Genomic DNA, 14,019 nt, shown 5'->3' with positions numbered 1-14,019 from the left:
GTATCTGCGATCTGAACCCTCAGTGTTGGCTTAAAATATATTACAATGTATTACGTCGGGGTTTTGAAAAGGGAGCTGGAAATGTGTGCTCTGGTTGTGCAAGCCACAGCACAGGTGAACAAGATGGAGTACTGGCCTTCCATCACATACGTGACTTTTGAAGGAAGAGGAAAAAGCCATGGGCTAGGAAGGAAACTTTGACTGCTGGGAAATGGAATGTACATGTCAGGTTTCTTTGAAGGGTGGATGAACTCTGGGGCTTTTCCATGTGTGACTCCTCTAATCTTGTGCCTCTTGATCATCTCCAAAGTTGCTCAAACTGGAGACCTTAAAGCCATTATTTCACTCTCACATACCCAATACACCATGCACACATGCTGAGAGGTGTGGATTTAATCTCTAGGCAGGGGTTCCCAAAACATGGCTCACAGGCTTCATTCACCTGGTCTGCAGTGTGTCACTGGATTTGTGACTTGAGAGGGAATATGCATCACCTTAAATACTCCTAAATTGTAACTGTATTACTTCTTTTATTTCTTATATTGCATTTGATATTGAACGGTATGGAATTCTAACACAATAAAATACCATTACAAATCGTCCAGCAATGACTAGGACAGAAAAATCACTAGATGGTCTGTAAAGACCCTTAGCAATTTTCAAGTGGTCCATAGGGTGAGGAGAAAGTGTCTGGTCACCACTGCTCTAAGGCCTCATTTGCACATTACAGTGGTAACTCGGGTTAAGTATCATATTTTTTGCTCTATAAGACTCACTTTTTCCCTCCTAAAACATATGGGGAAATGTGTGTGCGTCTTATGGAGCGAATGCAGGCTGCGCAGCTATCCCAGAAGCCAGAACAGCAAGAGGGATTGCTGCTTTCACTACGCAGTGATCCTTCTTGCTGTTCTGGCTTCTGAGATTCAGAATTTTTTTTTGTTTTCTTCCTCCAAAACTAGGTGCATCTTGTAGTCTGATGTGTCTTATAGAGTGAAAAATACGGTACTTAATTCATGCCGGAGGTCCGTACTTAACCTGAAACTGTTCTTAACCTGAAGCACCACTTTAGTTAATGGGGCCTCCTGCTGCCGCCGCACCGCCAGAGCGCGATTTCTGTTCTCATCCTGAAGCAAAGTTCTTAACCCGAGGTACTATTTCTGGGTTAGCGGAGTCTGTAACCTGAAGCGTATGTAACCCGAGGTACCACTGTACAGGCAGAGGGCTGTTGCATGGGAGATTCCAAACTCCTCTGGTCATGTTGTTGGCGAGTAGGGGAGACTGCTGCCTTAGAACAAGTGTGGGGAACCTGTGGCCCTAGACACATGGGTGAACTGCAATTCCCATTATCCCATGCCGGCTGGGGTTGATGGGAGTTGGGGAGTCCAGCAGCACTAGGATGACAACAGGTTGCCCATCACTGCCTTATTAGTTCCCATAGCAGCACATTCCCTGAAATGAAAAGGCAGGGAGGCTAGGCAAGATCTAGAGTGAGCACGGCAATCATTTATGGTCAGGAAACTCTCAGGTCCATAATCATGGCCTTCCCCTGCCTAGTGCTCTCCAGTTTTGAACTTTGTAATTCCCACCATTCCTAACCATTGGCTATGGTACCCAGGACTGATGGGAGTCTTAGCCCAAAATACCGTACCTAGAATGTATCTGGTTGGGTAAAGTTAAAATAGGAAAAAGGTTGAATTGCGGGGTGTTAAGGAATGGTAAAGGCTGGAAAGAGGAGGTGTTGAATGAGGAAACAGTTTCTGAGGGAGTATATTATCTAAGTTCTAGGAAAGGGCTGGGTGCTATGAACTATAAGGCGGTAGAGAAGGACAGCAGCTTGGGAAGCTGGGCAATTGGTTTCAAGGAGTCAAATGAACACAGCCAAAGCAGCAGGCATGTTCACGCAACACAATGCTTTCATGTATTTTATTGCACAGTGCCCTAGGGTTTATTTTCTGTACAAGTGCTGCCCTCTACTGGTCCATACATTTAATGTATGGCTAGGGGTGATGGAAATTGTAGCCCAAAAACAGCTGGAGGCCAAAGTTTGCGAAACTCTGTTCTGGAGTCAAAGGAAAAGCACCTCCCACTCAAACAAGCCATGTAATCCTAAATGTGCAAACTGGAGAACCACGTCTCTTCCCCATCCTCCAGCTAAGGGCAGTTTTAGGTGCTTGAAAACATGCCAGAAAGAGCTGGATGTGATGTCTCATTGAGGGGTGAAGGCAGAAGCAAAGTTTCAAGGTGCAGTAGATGCCACCAACCTGTTTGCACATAGGTCTGAATACACACATAGGAAAAAGTATAGCTGTGTTGAGACGTTTGTGCACCTACCTTTCCAATGTGTGTTTTAGAGAAGTGGCCTGTGTGTGTTTCTTTCCAATACTTTTCTTTTCCTCTACAAGGCCAAAACATTTCTAAAAGGGGTGAGACTAGTTTTCTGGCAATGTGTCGGCAGGCGATGTGCTTCTTGGAGGTTGATGTGCCACCTAAGGTGGTTCCCTCATTGGTGGACTGTCTCTGATTAGTGGTGTGGACAATGAAAGGAAAAACAGGCTGTTCGAAACTTGTGGTTTTGGCCACCTGAGTATACCCCTTTTAGAATGGGGCAGGGCTACACTTTGGCCTGTACAAGCAGCTTGTACAATGGATTAAAACTCTGGTGCCCATTTTGCAGCCACCCAAACCCACCTTCCCGTACTACTATTCCAACCACCTAACCCCAAACCACATTATCAACTCCAGGTTAGAAAGTCTGAGCAGTACGGCAAAGAGGCAAAGCAATTCTCCCACATGTGTCTTTAAGGGCAAACGGCCTTTAGAAGAAAGCTTTTGTTCTTTAATCGACAGTGTGCAATGTTTGCACTGAGTCTTAAAAGTATTACCCTAACAAAAAATCAGTATGGTTTGTAAGATTTTATTTGCCATGTACACACCTATGTCGGTTGCCAGCAGGTCACTATCGCAGCGAGCACTATGGCCACAAGACTTCTTTACATGGAACTTTTAATTCTCAATGAGATCTGTACATTCAACTCACACATACCTTTTATTAAGCCTCTGGTAAAAAATGGAACCAGAGTGCTACCACCGTTCAGTGACAAAATATGCCTTGTATAGAGAACTGTCAAAGAGTTTATGCTTCAAATGTTGCCAGGAAATTTGTGACTATTTCCTTCAGCTTGGCTTCAGTTTGTTCAGAGATCTTCCCATCAGTCCTGCCAAGGCAAAACCAACCAAATTTCAACTCTCATCCACAGCAGACTGTGTAGCAACAACTCCTTCACTTCAACCCTTTTGCAGTGACTTCTTCGGCCACCAGCTTTCTCTTTCCCCCATGCCCACCATTATCCACAAATCACAATATTTAACAGCTTCTCGAAGCAGCTCTTCCAAGTGAAACTTAGAACTGTTTTTATAAAGTCATTGCTGCTCTTTAACAATAATGCTCAGAACTGTAAGAACTTTCAGTTGTTCAAAGCCACAGTCATTCCATAAAAATGTATGACTGCCTCACAAGCAAGTGGAAGTTTCTAGTCTATTTTACCTGATTGTGGAGAGGAGGGCCTGGTGCTGGCTCAGAACGTGAGCAAGGAAAGCACTCTCGAATTTGGTGATCTTGCTGGGCTCCAGCTTGTCCAGGTGGCCTCTTACCCCAGCATAGATAACTGCAACTTGTTCCTCAATAGCCATGGGAACTAGAGAGAGAAATGCGCAAACTTAGGTTAGACCACTTAGTCATTAGTGTGCTGTAAAACACAGCAAACCTGTGCCCATGCTAAGTATAGTTAAGACAGGGGCAACAGGATTTGGTACAGAAAGTTAAGAACACTTCACACTCCCCTTAATAGAAAGGTTCAAGCTTCTGCTCAAGGCAGATACTTCTCTGCTCAGAGACCTCGAGGAACTGCAGGGAAACATCTTAAGACCGCCAAGATTCCCAGCCAGACCCGGGAAAATTACATTTCTCTTTCCCCCTTCCCACACATGCATATGTACAAGGAACGTCTCTTTCATCTTCAGCAAATAAGCCTATTCCCTTGATCAAATAAACTGATTCAGGAAAAGAGAAAGTTTTTTATTACTCTACTTTGTCCAGACATAAGCTCTGTTCGGCATCACCCGAAGTGATAGTGATGGATTTAGGCAATGCTACAACATTAGGCCTAACAGGAGCTCAGAAAAGGAGGAAGAAAGAAGTTATATCCTCCCGTAGGGGACCCAAGGATCTGCAAAGTCAGGAAAGGTTTCTGACTACCTCACTCTAAACACTGGAACATGAGCGGGCACATGCTTTATTTCTACACTTATTTGTGCTCAGCAAGATTTCAACTAAACTGAGGAGTCATTTAGCAAACCTTCACTTTTACATCAGGCGTAGGGCACCTCAGGTCCAGGGGTCAAACACAACCCTCCAAGCATCTCTCTCTGGCCCTCAGGATCTCCTCCCCAGGCTACACCCCTCAGAGACCCTGCTTTTCACAATCCTTGAATTTTTCTGCCTGGCTGGAATGTGCCCTTGAACTCTGATAATGCCTCTTGTTTGCCTGACTGGACAACAGAAAGGGATGTGTGTGGAAGAGATAAAGGAAAACAATATAATTTTAGACTGGCAGAATCCGAGACCAGGGAGAAGAGTCGGTGGAGGAAGATTGGAAGAAATTTAAAGAATATCTACAGAAACATTGTAAAATTAATGAATGTTAGAAAGATGCTGGAATGAATTCACATGGTTTTAGCAGAAAGGTTATAAAGAATTATGCTAAAAAGGATTGTTAACGGGTTAAAGTGTAATATTTAAGATTAAATTGTGTTAAGATAAATTATAGAACAAAATTCTGTGAAAGAGGGAAAGGTCTTGCTGAAACAATTATGAATTAAGAATACAAAAAGGGAGGCACGAGGAAGTCATGGAAATAAGCAAATGAAAGATGAATAAATGGAAATATTGGATGTTGTTTTAAATGTTATTGTTCAGCTGTATTTTTTATTTGTTTTTGAAGTATTGTAATCTTTTTTATTACTACTGTTTGTTTTTCTTTTTTCTCCTTTTTTTCTTTTTCCTCTTTTTGTAATTGTTAAACTTTAAACTTTAATAAATATCTTAAAAAAAAAAAAACAATATAATTTTGCCTCTGGCCCACTTCTGTGTCTGGCCCTGAGCTCCCCCCCCCCCCCAAAAAAAAGATTGTCCAGAAGGAATAAAGCAGACGTTGGGCTGAAAACGTTCTTCAGCCTTGTGTGACATGGGGAGGGTGTGTTAGAACCAGAAGTCATGCAGAATTCTTACCATATTGTCCTTGTTTAAGCAGTTCAGTCAGTCGTACACCACGATTGAGCAGCTGCTGAGTAGCAGCATCCAGATCTGATCCAAACTGGGCAAAAGCAGCTACTTCACGGTACTGAGCCAGTTCCAGCTTCATGGTTCCGGCCACCTAGAGAAAGGAGTGGACAGGCTTATTGCCTTTTCTAGGCAAATCATTCTGAACACTTTCCGCTTGCCAGTCTGTGTCTTCAGCTACCTCCTGGACCATAAGAATTACTATGACAATATAGGAGTGGTCACAGTTAACTAACTAGATTAAATATGGCATTGTCAGGGATGGGCAGGCTTCAGGCCTGGGCAAACAACTGTGTTTTTACTAGGATGCTAAGGTCCACCAATTGGTGCTAGGTACAAATGGCAGCTCAGCGGCCTGACAGAGGCTTAGAATTAAGGAACAAGCTGCCACCAAACATTTCTCAGTACCAGAACTAAGCTCATTATGTTTGCATACAGAATTTGTCATTCGTTTCAGCAGTTGTCATCCACAGCAGCTAAATTTAGTGCCTTTTTGTTATTGTCATTGTTATTTAGTCAAATATCATTGCCAATATATTGCAAGTCACTCAAGAGTACTCTCTTGTCCCAAAAAAAAGATTGCTCAAAGTCAGAGGAGCCAGGACCAGAAGGTACAACAATTTGACAAAAATGGTGTAAGCAGAATTGATATAGAAAAGGTCTGGCATATTATGCTATTGCTCAAGAAATTTCCAATCTTGCTTTTGCTAAATTGGCCTCCACTTAAACTTTTACTAAACCCATTCCTGCAGAGACAGCAGCATGGAATATGCAGTTCTGTAGGTTAACCAGAGAATACTCACTAGTTTGCCACATGAACCTTTTATTCAACAGTTCTAATTGAGCTAATGAAATACTAGAACAGAACGATACTGCTGATGTGATCCTGCATCCCAACACAACAAACTGAATGCTTAGCTAAACCATAGGGTCAATATAACTAAGATTTTACACTTACCTGCTTCATAGCCCTTGTCTGAGCAGCAGAACCGACACGAGACACAGACAGACCAACGTTGATGGCTGGGCGGATACCTTTGTAGAACAGCTCAGTTTCCAAGAAGATCTGTGGGGAAAACCAATATATAATTTTACCAGATACTAATGTGACTAAAGAAATGCAATTGGGCCCAATATGGACTTCAGGTCATCCCAAACCATTCTGTATGCGGATTCTCAATTAAGTGCTTTGGGATCCTACCTGCCCATCGGTGATAGAGATTACATTGGTTGGAATGTAGGCTGACACATCACCAGCTTGAGTCTCGATGACAGGAAGGGCAGTCAGAGAGCCACCTCCAAAGGAATCGTTCATTTTGGCTGCTCTTTCCAAAAGGCGGGAGTGCAGGTAGAATACATCGCCGGGGTAGGCCTCTCGGCCTGGTGGACGACGCAGCAACAGGGACATCTGGCGGTAGGCAACAGCCTGTTGATACAAGACAGATGTTACATCTGTTTCACCGGCTCCAAGAATCTTCTTAAGGTCCAAGTTTGTCCCCCCCAAATTAAGACGCCAATAGCACATTCAAACCTGTTTGGATAAGTCATCATAGATAATCAAAGCATGTTTGCCATTGTCTCTGAAGTATTCGCCCATGGAGCAGCCAGAATAAGGAGCCAAATACTGAAGGGGGGCGGCATCTGAGGCTGTAGCAGAGACCACGATAGTGTACTTCATGGCGTCTGGAAAAAAATGGTTTAAAACAGTTTTGTCAGCATCAGTTTCTAATTAAATGGAAATGGAAACAAATTGGCTAACAGCCATTCAGTTACTAGATTTTGCCCCATCACACCATACCATTTTCGCACAGTATTTTAAAGTGGAGGGGCTTTGCTACAGTAAATGGCACAGTTTACAAAAGTGTGTCATTTTTCTTTGTATCTGCAGGAACTAGGGGGGAATGTTTTCTACTATCTGTCCTTACACTGTAAGTTGTGCAAGTTTAGCATTTAACAGAAATAAAATTAAGCTGCAGTTTCAGGAAAGCAAAGCAGGTCTTTAACTAACAGAGCTTAGTACCAAGGTAACGGGACATGGAACCTGACAAATATTCTGCTGTCAATAACATCTAAGCTGTGTACAGTTATTAAACAGTTATAGATCAATCATACACAGATAAAGACATTTAAAAAAACATTTATGCTATCCATTTCCACAGACTTCACTTCTATCTAGGAAGTTTGTGCAAAATATATAAATACCTGCATCAGTGAGCCTCTTCACCAGCTGAGCAACAGTGGATCTTTTCTGGCCAATTGCAACATAAATACAGTACAGTTTCTTCTTTTCATCAGTCCCATCATTAAATCGTTTTTGGTTGATGATGGTATCGATAGCAATTGAAGTTTTCCTGCAAGGAGAATAGCAGGTCGGTTAGCATCATTTCCTACAGCTAGTCCAAAGCTTTTACAAAGGATTTCAAGCTATATTTTGGGGAACACCAAGGTTCCTCATTGAGAAAATTATTATAACTATTATTTATTAAATTTATATACCACTATTCATCTGAAGATTACAGGACAGTTTACAACATAATTGTGTGCAAGCATAATAATCATAGACAAGCTTCTCTGCCTATATAAATCTTATTTTACAATGAGCTGAATATAATCAGGAATTCATTGGCAGTTTGTTGTAGGGCCAGTGCACTGCCTGAACTGGATACACCTTAGAAACATGCCCCAGAGCCTTCTACAAAGCCCAGGAGATTTGAGACAGGGGCACTGGGATCCTTGGCCAACCAATCAATGTGTGAAAGGGATCTCTGAAAAAAATGGGAGCTTTGAGAATAAGACACTTTTCTGAATTCCCAGGGCACTTTTGCATCACAGAAAACTTAACAGCAGTTAGGACAAAGCAGTTTGAGTTAGGCGAGACACTAGCTCCTCACCCTGTCTGCCTGTCTCCAATAATCAGCTCACGCTGACCACGACCAATTGGTACCAAGCTGTCTACGGCCTTGATGCCAGTTTGCATGGGCTCTCGCACAGAGATTCTAGGAATGATCCCAGGTGCCTTCAGACCAACCCTCCTGCGAATCTTGGAAGCGATGGCACCCTTTAAAAGGAAGACAACATTGTCATTTTTCCAAATTTGCTCACTACTGATAAACGACATGCAAAAGCAGTAAATATCGTTGCCACACCAACCTTCCCATCGATGGCATTTCCCAGGGCGTCTACAACACGTCCCAGCAACTCTTCGCCAACTGGGACATCCACAATGGCTCCTGTTCTCTTCACAACGTCCCCTTCCTTAATCAACCTGTCGTTACCAAATACGACGACACCAACGTTGTCAGGCTCCAAGTTCAAGGACATACCCTAGAAAGAAAGTTAATTTAAGAAGGAATTGAAAAGATGCATTCATGAGACACTCCAGTCAAGTGTTGGCAGGGCAGATTCCCACAACCAACTGAAGTCTACCAAGCTATAAGGTTTGAAAACAGTATCAGACAGTGATGATAGTTCCATATAGGATATGCTATGGCTCAGCACATTATGTTAGAGCTATAATCATAGTGGCAGGTGTCATATCTTTAGTGAGCAAAGTCTCTTTGTAACAATTTCATTTTAAGCCACATTTCCAGTCCCAACATTACTCATAATTAGGTACCTTTCACAATGTAACCAAAGGGTATGAAGAGACCTTCAAACCAAGAATCACAAGTTTTACACAGGCACTTAATACAAATACAGATGCAATGAAAACAAAACCTACCTTAAGCCCAGAAGAGAACTCAACCATTTCTTCTGCTTGAACATTCCTGAGACCATACACACGGGCAATACCATCACCAATGGAAAGCACACGGCCAGTTTCTTGAAGCTCAGCAGAGGTGTCAGCGCCCAGAATGCGCTCTTCAAGAATTGAGGATACTTCAGCAGTGCCTGGCAGAATTTAAATCATGGCAATGAAATTTCCTGTGCCACCAGAGACTCATTCTAATCTTAGCTCACTTTACATAAAAAATGACATTTCTGGTAGTCTGGATTAAACAAGATAGGTTAGGTCTGAATTTTGTTTATAGCACATCCTTCTGTGTGGTGTGGTGACAAGACTCTATCTAGTCTATGAAAGATCAGGTGCCCATTTAGAGAGAGAACAGATCTACAATTGTAAAAGCAGAAAAAAACAATTTATTGTTTAATCTTTCTTTGGTGGATTTATCACACCCTTCAGACAAGGTTTTCAAGGTGTATTTGAACATTTGATTCACCTTTCTATAAATTACTCAACAAAGCTTGCATGAGTTAGGCAAGCTTGATGGAATGTTTAACAGTTTCATTTCATGATTCTGTATTTGTTTTTTATTTGTATAAATAAGGATTCTGCACACTCATGAATTAGATTAAGCAAAATGGTAATCAAAGTGCTCTTCTATTTGCCCAACTGCCGCTATTTCTTAAAACTCCAACAGACAATTAAAACGTTAGTTAATATGCCTATTCCAAAACATTTAGAAGCGTAACCAGTTAGGTAATTGCTATACTACATAGAAGGATGTATTACTTTTGGTTCCAAATGTTTCCCCAAATCAATGCTTAGCTGCAATTAACAGTGATCACTACCATACTTTATTACCAAAGTTGAGTTTCCAAATATTTATTTTTTACTCACCTGTTTTCTGTTGACTTGTTTTGGAGGCATGGAGGTTCCTTGTTGCAACAAATGATGCACCCAAAGCATTCCGAGAAACCTAGCATAAAGAAAAATCTTTTGACTTTTACTTTCAACTTATTATCACTTTCTTGACATTTATGAAATCACACTCCTGTTTTTGCTACTCCTCACTCCATCTCCCCGCAGGAGATAATCTCAGTTATCAGTTCTTATATATCAGCTATTGATTATTTCAACCATAAAGGTATGTTACTGGTATACAGTATCTCAGTGGTGGCAAACCTACGGCAAGCGTGCCAGAGGGGGCACTCAGACTCAGAGCCCTCTCTGTGGGCATGCGCGCCATCACTCCAGCACAGAGTTTGCCAGAGTTCGTTACTAGAAAGCCAGAGGGAGGCGGGGCCGGGCTACTCCCCTCCCATTCTCCATGCGCGCCTGAGGACATTTCTCACATCACCCACACCTCTGCCCAGCCCAGGTGCTCCTGCTCCATTCTGCACCCCTCTACTGAGTCAGGCAGAGCCAGCCAAGTGCATCATGTGAACTGCTCCAAGCATGTATGAGTTGTTGTTTTTTCTAAACTGAAACCTCATTATTCAGGTTAAATTGCTGTGTTGGCACTTTGCAATAAATAAGTGGGATTGGGTTTCAGTTTGGGCACTTGGTCTCTAAAACGTTCTCCATCACTACAGTATCTGAAACAGGTACACATATGGTACAGTCCATTTCTAGCATGAAGGCTTACTTGGAATTATACACCCACTGTAGCCAATGGGGCTTTCTCCTGGGTAGAAATGCACAAGATTGTAGCTTTAGATTCAATACTGCTGCAAGTGACTTTAACAAGTAAAGTTTTGGCACCATTAACACAGAGAAAGAAGATACAAAATCTTAATAATTTGTACAGACTACTCAGTATTAGTGGCTGGAAAGTATTGCAAGAGAAATAATCAGCCCAAATATCTTGAGTTTAGTGGCATCCTCCATTCCCCTTCTGTAGAATCCTGGGAGGAGGAATGGGCCTAGCTCCCTGCCATCTGAAAAGTTTCTTTCATAGATTCACTCTTGCACAAACCTATTCACAGACAAAAGAAATGCCTACATAGTCACTGTACTGAAAATTGGGAAAATATGGGAAAATCGCAGACACCCTCTTGGATAGAGATGTCCAGGTGTTGTTGTTTTTTTAAAAAAAAACTCTCTCCCATGTAAGGCCTTGCATGTGAAATTGGATGCAAGTATTTATAGCTCTTTTCAAGTACTATGTGGGAATTCTGAAATAATTTTATTTGAGGTGCCTTTTCTAAAGAATGACCTTCAATCTAAAAGCAATACTGCACATGAATTCTCTCAACACTAATTGGTCAAAAAGAATAACAAGGACAAATATATCAATTCTGTAATATAATGGCAAATGTGAAGACACAGGACTGTGAAGAACTGATGAAATTGTCAAATATGTAGCAGCAGTCACAGCTGTGAAACCTAAAGTATATTGCTAGAATGAATGAAGATTTACACAGAAGTATTTGTCAACAATGAATGATGTATTAGTGTTTTTCTATTGTAAACTGCCCTGTGATCCGCTGAGGAAGGGCAACATAAATTTTAAATAAATAACAAGTAATAAAAATAAAGAAGATATAAACCACCTATCTTACAAAACAGAGGAGGAAGAACTCTAGAACTTTCCACCACTAACAGGCTTTCAAGACACATAGATCTACAGGGGAGACCCCAAGCAAGTGGTTGCATTTGAAACCCCTGAACTTATTTTTTTTAAGTTCCCAAACTTGTCTGGAAAGCAGTTTTCTCAATCCCTGATTAAACGCAAAAGGTGAGCAAATACAGCTCATAAAAAAGGCATTGCCAAAGGAGTCTCTTATTAGATGCCACCAAGGTCACAAATACCAAAAGACGATGCTGTGCTGACACCACCACAAGCGCTGTCATCCTGGCAAGGCAAGGCTAGTATGCCTGCAACAGCAGCCATTTCTCTCCTACCTAGGAGCCCATGCACGCTCCATAAACTACGAGAAAAGAAGATTCCACCTAAACATTAGGAAGAACTTCCTGACAGTAAGAGCTGTTTGACAGTGGAATTTGCTGCCAAGGAGTGTGGTGGAGTCTCCTTCTTTGGAGGTCTTTAAGCAGAGGCTTGACAACCATATGTCAGGAGTGCTCTGATGGTGTTTCCTGCTTGGCAGGGGGTTGGACTCGATGGCCCTTGTGGTCTCTTCCAACTCTATGATTCTATGATATATCCACAAGGCCCTTGTGTGGAGGGCCTTCCCCTCTCTCTTTCCCCCTCTGTCCTCATCTGGGTTCCGGTCGCTGCAGGATGAGCAGCTGCAGGTCTGCCTGGCGTTCTGTCTTTATAGGCTTTCAATTCCATTTTAAAGACATTTAAACTTCTCAATATTCTAATCTGCCGTGCATGGTCCAGTTGACCACGCATTGCAGGGGGCTGAACTAAAGGACTCTCAGAGTCTTCTCCAAATCTACCATTCTGTGGCGACTGTAGATGCAGAAACGGAATTGCTTTGAAAATAAGAAATTGAATGAAGGCATTGCAGGTGACGGGGACTGGATAACGTGTTCAGCACCCTCAGAGGGAAAATGAGTCCAACTGCATTTCTGCCCAAGATGTTCGCAGCTCAGAGAGGAGCAAATCAGGGGTGAAAGTGCCTCTCCTGCAACCTTTAAAAAAGAAACAGCGTAATCTTGGAGGAACAAGTCATCTTTGAAAGCCATCTAACCTTCCTTGCTGTATTATACTGTATTGTTTTAATTAGTGTTTTTATAGTTGTTCTGATTTTGAGTGGAGTGCCCTACCTGGGTGGATGGAGCAGCCAAGTAATTTCGTTGTCCCCGAGAGGGGGCAATGACAATAAAGATATTATTATTATTATTATTATTATTATTACAACCATTACTATCGCCATTTATTGATGACCACTGACAACCACCCATGCTTTCCAATGCCTAGTACAGCTGCGCATTTTAAGGCATTTTAAGCAGAATAAATCACAATCACATGGCTTTATTTAAAAAGAAGAACCACCGGGCACAAGGCCTTTGCTTTCTGTCCCCCACCAACGTGCAGCGGCTGAAGGGGACCCGTTTCCCTTCGCAGTGACCTTGCCAGGCCTCCAGGGGCGAAGGGAAGCGAGAGGACGGGAAGCTCCGCCAGCCCCGCTCCCCATCCCGCCGTGGAGCCCGGCGACACGCGAGGAGGGCGAGGCAGCCTCGCAATGGAGCGAGGCCCGCAAGAGCCCGGCGCCGCCACCCCTCCTCAATGTCACCCGCAGGGCCCCAAGATGGCGGCGCCGACGGCCGCCTCACACGGACGGACCCACCTCCCTCCCTCCCTCCCTCCGCTCTCGCGTCTCTCTCTCACCAGGCCGGCCTGCCGGGGCAGGGCGCGGGCGAGGGCGGCGGCGACGCGCACGGACAGCATCGCGGCGGGAGAGGGCGGCGGAGAACCAAGGGAGAGAAGGAGACGCCGCTACTGCCGCTGCCGCTTCTTCTTGCTTGTCTTGCAGCCGCCGCACGTCAGGGACCCGCGGACAAAATGGCCGCCACGCAGCGCCGCCCCCTTTTTGCCGGAAGAGGCCACGCCCCCTTTCCTTCAGCCTGGCGGAGAGGAGAAAGTCATGACCCGGAAGCGCTTCTGCTGCCTTTCCCCTACCTTTTACCTCAGTTCAATTTTTATTTTTATTTTTATTTTTATTTTTATTTTTATTTTTATTTTTATTTTTATTTTTATTTTTATTTTTATTTTTACTATTTGTAATAATCATTATTACATAATAAAATATAATAAACATACAAATATTGATATTATTATATCTTATATATGATATTATTATATCTTATATCTTATTATCTTATTATTATATTGGTCCCGTCTCTTTATCTGCAGTTATGCCTGAAATTTCTCTTCATGTGTGCGTTTAAGGGGGGGGGAGCGCTGTTGGACTCCAACTCCCAGAAGTCCCCCTCCAACATGGCTGGTTGTTAGGCATGCTGGGAGTTGGAGTCCAGTCGGGTCGTC

At 42.9% G+C, this 14,019-nt stretch overlaps 1 protein-coding gene and 1 long non-coding RNA gene across 2 annotated transcripts in view; both read right to left on the bottom strand.

Annotated features, from left to right (window-relative positions):
- Window positions 1-510: 510 nt before the first annotated feature.
- The window catches only part of LOC309352885, a 53,059-nt gene continuing 39,550 nt past the window's right edge, over window positions 511-14,019 (bottom strand). The window contains exon 4 of the long non-coding RNA XR_014161445.1: window positions 511-736. This is a non-coding gene — a long non-coding RNA (uncharacterized lncRNA). The remainder of the gene's footprint in view (window positions 737-14,019) is intronic.
- Window positions 2,899-13,527, bottom strand: ATP5F1A (ATP synthase F1 subunit alpha). Its single transcript, XM_081881520.1, has 12 exons — window positions 13,363-13,527; window positions 9,960-10,038; window positions 9,060-9,229; window positions 8,489-8,662; window positions 8,230-8,396; window positions 7,541-7,689; window positions 6,870-7,021; window positions 6,540-6,764; window positions 6,297-6,404; window positions 5,288-5,432; window positions 3,545-3,695; window positions 2,899-3,215 (listed from the first exon to the last, which is right to left on the bottom strand). Exons 1-12 carry the CDS (start codon window positions 13,420-13,422, stop codon window positions 3,134-3,136), a joined length of 1,662 nt encoding a protein of 553 aa, XP_081737646.1. The 5' UTR covers window positions 13,423-13,527; the 3' UTR covers window positions 2,899-3,133.

Source organism: Podarcis erhardii, assembly GCF_964252035.2.
Source record: "Podarcis erhardii genome assembly, chromosome: 11".
Taxonomy (NCBI): domain Eukaryota; kingdom Metazoa; phylum Chordata; class Lepidosauria; order Squamata; family Lacertidae; genus Podarcis; species Podarcis erhardii.
Note: the sequence above shows the minus strand (reverse complement) of the source record. Positions and strands in the feature narration are given on the sequence as shown.

Bases quoted from the DNA above. Each gene is read 5' to 3' on its own strand.
- ATP5F1A (XM_081881520.1), bottom strand. From the start codon at position 13,422: ATGCTGTCCGTGCGCGTCGCCGCCGCCCTCGCCCGCGCCCTGCCCCGG. The intron at 7,022-7,540 runs GTATTTATATAT...ATTTTTTTCCAG, and splicing joins GAAGAGGCTCACTGATGCAG to ACGCCATGAAGTACACTATC. The intron at 3,216-3,544 runs GTAAAATAGACT...TTGCCTTGGCAG, and splicing joins GCCCTCCTCTCCACAATCAG to GACTGATGGGAAGATCTCTG.